The 5,276-nt window shown below is 35.4% G+C and overlaps 1 protein-coding gene across 2 annotated transcripts in view; it reads right to left on the reverse strand.

The window, feature by feature from the left end:
* Window positions 2,568-5,276, reverse strand: part of LOC107609044 (sorting nexin 2B) — a gene marked incomplete in the record, with an annotated part of 4,144 nt that continues 1,435 nt past the window's right edge. Inside the window, 5 exon segments of one of the 2 annotated variants that reach the window (XM_021107487.1) lie at window positions 2,568-2,911; window positions 3,144-3,230; window positions 3,881-4,144; window positions 4,611-4,820; window positions 4,998-5,276. In XM_021107487.1, coding sequence (XP_020963146.1) covers window positions 2,831-2,911; window positions 3,144-3,230; window positions 3,881-4,144; window positions 4,611-4,820; window positions 4,998-5,276 — 921 coding nt within the window. 2 annotated transcript variants of the gene reach the window in all.

Here is a 5,276-nt window from a genome sequence, read left to right on the forward strand (position 1 = left end):
TTTATTACTAATATGACAATAAATAAATAACTATATAGACATATATTATAAAATATCTTAAGTTTACCGTAATCCCAGCCAACTCTATAAAATTCATAAAGTTTGCCTACATCCAGCAAACTTCAAATTTCTAAGTTTTTTTTTGTGTTGAGGAGCACAATTCCTACTATACCATTGTTAAATATGGCTTATTCATGTGTACTCTTGTATATTCTGATAATGGTGGTCATGGCCGTTGACGATATTGAAGAAGTCATGTTTATTGTCTGTACAGTATTTAACTCCACAACTTTCTTTCTTACCAAATTAAACCAAACTAGGTTTTTTCAAAATTAAGGTGTTGGGGAGCACCATTTCTACTACACCATTGTTAAATACAACTTATTACTGTGTACTCTTGTGTACTCCTATGTATTCCTGGAGTCGATGATATTAATGGTTGCCATTGCCAGTTGTAAAGCTTAGGAATTTGAAATTCACCCGGATTACAACGAACTTTATGAATTTTATAGAGTTCATCGGGGTTATGGCAAACTTTCCCCCACCAAAAAAAAGTTGGATTCCGAAAATTAAAATTTCAATAATTTTCTTTGAAAAATAAAATTTTTTTATTTTATAATAGAAAAAAATCCTATAAAATACTTTAGAAATTTCAGAATTAAAATTGTAAAATAAATAACTATATAGATAAAAGAAATTAATTTCACTATAACTAATTCTAACATTAAAATTATAAAATCTAGTTGATAATGAGAATAATAAATAATAATGAGAATAATATTTTAATTTGTATAAATAAGTTAATAAGACTTTTAATTTATAAAAATTCATTAAAATCCAAGTGGAAGATGTTATTGTAAAAAATCCTGTAAAAAATCCATTAAAATACTTTAATTTGTTATTGTTTTATTGTTAGTCAAGGAGAATATGGAGGTGATTTTTTTTTATTGCAAAACTCAAATATGAGGATCAGATTTGGAGTTAGGCAAATTTTTAATTAAAACATGAGGATCATATTTTTAGAGTGATAAATTCATGTTTGAGGATGCACAAATCGAAGGATCTAATTTGTGGGTAGTTAATTTTTTTATTTTCATTGTAGACAAATTGGTAGATCAAATTTGCAAATAAAAAAATTTAAAATTCAAAATTAAGAAATTTGTGGGTATGTGAATGAAAACTAACCCTCCAATTTCATGTGAACAAAAACTGACCCTCCAATTTCTTTGAAGCTGACTTCCACAGCTGAGTGAAACACCAACTTTCAATAACAAAGCAAAACACAACCATCTTTCCAATATTAAAATTAAAACAAAAACAAATAGGTCCCTAAACTTTTGTCACGCAGAAGTTTTGGTCTTTGAGGATTAGAAAATATATTTACGTCCCTGACTTTCTGAAAACAAGAACATTTGGATCCCTCTGTCCAACTGAGATTGTGAAACGTAACGGAAATATCTGACGTGGATAATGTTATGCTGACATGGTTGTAATGGTGTCCCACATGGATGTGGTAGAAAGGTTTAGCGACAAAAAAGTCCCCCAACCCTAAAACGACATCGTTCCTGTCCAAACTCCCTCATAAGATCGTCCATGACCGCGGGCCGCAACTATGAGAATGCATCATGTGTTTGATTAGTTTTCTCTGAGAAATTCTCATAACATTCCTTTCGTTCATTAGCATCCTTATGGACGAACCCTTGTTGCAACGCGTCTCTGAACTCAGCATTCAAGTCGCCCACCGAACTCGTCCAAACAATGATTTCGTTGTCAAATTGCTTCAAGTAAGCTTCACCCTCTCTTCCTACCCTCATTCTCTACGTGACATGCGTGCTTCAATTTTCTGTTCCTTTTTGTTTCTTTTCTGTCCATTTTTTTCTTTTAAAATTCTTACTCGGTTAATGAGGGCAAAGTTGCCGGTCCAACCAACAGCGACAAGGCAGGCGATGTTCATAATTGTCCTTTGAAGAAGGCTGGTGCGGAATTTGGTTCAAAGGGAATGCAACAATGGCATTGCAAGTGAAGGAGAGAGTAACCAACAGATGATGATAACGAAGAGGCTGGAGGCAGCATTTCCGTTTCCAACCAACAGCAGCAAGGCAATCGGCGTTCAGCGAGCATTGAAGAAGCCATGGAGGAGGGAAAAGGCTCAGCGAGCATGATAAGGAAGAGGGATTGCAATGTCAGGTCGGGTTTCTGGGTTGAGCATGGAACGGTGTCGTTTTAAGGTTGGGGGACTTTTTTGTCCCTAAACCTTTCTACCACATCCACGTGGACACCGTTACGGCCACGTCAACATAACGGCATCCACATAAGACATCTCCGTTATGTTTCACAATCTTAGTTGAACGGAAGGATCCAAATGTCCTGATTTTGAAAAAATCAGGAACGTAAATGTATTTTCCAATCCTCAAAAACCAAAATGTCCACATGACAAAAGGTGAGGGACCTATTTGTTTTTTTCTCAAATTAAAAAATGATGCTAGATAGTGGAGGAGCAAGTGTAACCAAAAAGAAAAGAAAAAGATTAAAAAAAAAAAAAAAAAAAAAAAACCATATTACACAGCTTAAAGAAAAGGGGGAAAAATTGCAAAACCAGCATTCAGTCAAACACAAAACAAGAAAGCCAGAAAGGTGAATTTACAACATCAAGAATGCCTTTAACTGATGTGTAAGAAACGATGTAAGAACTGAGGAGTACAAGTGTGACAGAGAACCTAGAAACCTGAGAGTGCTTCCTTTTAGTTTATTGTCATAGGTACAAATGTATTTCCAGATTGTGGCACATAAATGAATAAAAGATGAACATTTAAAACTACGGCCACAGTTATCAAGTGCTTTCTTTCACATATCCACCAGTATCTTCAACAACTTTTGTCCATACATTTGCTATTTTCTCAGCATACCCCACCTGTTTGTTAATTCACAAAGATGGTAAGGAACTAAATCAGAAGCGTGCATGCACTACTGAATTCAAAAGCAGCTGAATCAAAATCTACCATACTCATTCTTAGAACGTGAAATGAAAAATTTTTGCCGCGAATTTTCACGAAGCTTCATTCAGAGACGAGCAGGAAGAATTATCATTGATTGAGTGCCATATCATGTCATATACTCTTTTCAAACAACATACTAAGTCATACCTGACTAACAACGTATCCTTTCAACATGTTTAAGAAGTCTGTTCGCCTCTCTCTATCAAGCCTTTCCAGTTCACTCTTATTGTTCTCCTGCATTGAAAATTTGGCACGCCATCAGCCAATTGAATATTCAGCAATAAAATAAAACATGTATATTAAATAAGAATTGCATAAAACATAATGCAAGGAAAGTCGCATTGCAACCAATTTCAGAATTGAAGATTAAATGATTTAACCATAAAGAGTAAGCAAAGATAAATAATTAAGTCTGAAACATTTCAGCTTAGCTAAGAATCATAGGCAGGCTTGTGAACTTTGAACATAAATAGGAGACAGAGCCCTTATAAATCAGGCTGAGATGGAAATTTCTAGCAGCAGCCAAAAGTATTGCCATAAATTTTTACATAAAATCAAAACAATAACAGTGATGCAAGACTAGTTCTTATTGATAAAGAGATCAGTGATGTATATTAATCAGGTGGTGCAACTTCACTAACACATTAATCACCTGTTACAATTTACAGGTGTTTAATTGTCAAGGAAATTATTTAAAAAAACAAAAAACAGAAAAAGGCACAACTTTGATGGATCAAAAAAAGATAACATCACCAAAAACTTTTAACTGGAAATTCATATAAATTTGGATCACAAACTGTCCTCAAACCAGAAAGCTATATAATGTTGAAAAACTACCTTCAAACAATGAATAAAATTTTACGACACTTGAATGTTCGACATACCTTGATCCGCTCATATTCCCTAATTGCCACGTTTTTAGCATCTTCAGTAACTTTTATGGTATCTTGTAGCTCCTCTAACTTCCGCATCCTTGATTTGTCACCCCCAAAAACTCTGGATGATGCCGCTTCAAGTTTTTCAGCTCTAGACTGCAAAGTGGATAGTTCTGATAGGAGAGTCTGCACTGTCAATAATGCACTTGAACGGTCTGAGAATGCGCCATGGACAGCCAACATCAATCCAAGATATTCGTGAAGTGTATCCTGCTATGCATAAATTGGAAAATGACCAAACCAAATTATTTGGTGAGTAGTCCTTTGGTATGAGCACGATCGTCATAAGAATATTGCATCTTATGGTATTCATATATCCAACAGACAAGGAGAAGATAAGACTAACGCAAAAGCTGAGGCCAAAGAACATAGTTCGTATAACAAAAATGCTATGTACACACCAAAAATCAGCCATTATATATTTGTGTACATGTGTAGTTTAACTCATTTTAATGAGTATTTTGTACTTCAATGTGTATTCTACACTAGTGGCTAACTTTGGTAGCTGATTTTGATGTATACCTAGTATGGTTATAATCATGCAAAGCTTATAATCCACCACTTTAAGAAAATTTGCAGCTTGCAATTGATTTTATAGAGTTTGAAAGGGACCACCTAAACCAGAAAATCAGCAAAGTACGTAGTTGAAAATAATATAAACAATGATTTTGTAATTTACCAAGTGCTTCACTGTTTGAGCATTTAATTCTCGATAGAATCTGCTAGCTTTGACAGCAGCTGTTGCTAAACCCTTCATATCCGTAGCCCGTACCCTCTGCGTATTCATGACAGCTTCCTCATTCTCAAATTTAGTCAGTTTTATGAATGCCAACCCTAGTTCACCCATGGTTTCTCCCATATCTTGCTGAGCTTTGACAAGTGATTCAGCCTGCACAAAATATGCCAATGATGAAAAAAATTCACAGTAACAAACAATAATCGAGTCAAAAAACTCTGCAAAACATATTACAAGACAAATCAAACAAGCTATCAGACACATGGAAGATAAAATAAAAAAGTTACTGATAAGTACACACAATTGACAGTTCCATGAGCAGAGGAACACCTGTGTAGATGCATTAGTGATCTGCTGCTCAAGCTCTTGAATCCTTTCCTTCTTTTCAAGGAACTCTTTATCTTCCTCCACAACTGGCGGCTTAGAACCTCCCCAGTCATTGGCCATCGACTGCTTCAACTCCTTAAACAGCCTCATAAAATCCCTTCCCCCTTTCGCGGGTTGCACAACCTCCTGTGGCCCAATCACACTTTCCCCCATCAACTGCTTGGGAAGCCTTGCCGCACCGTCCAGCATCCTCGACGCCACATCAGTAGTCGTTGGTAATGG

Source organism: Arachis ipaensis, chromosome B07, assembly GCF_000816755.2.
Source record: "Arachis ipaensis cultivar K30076 chromosome B07, Araip1.1, whole genome shotgun sequence".
NCBI classification, from domain to species: Eukaryota; Viridiplantae; Streptophyta; class Magnoliopsida; order Fabales; family Fabaceae; genus Arachis; species Arachis ipaensis.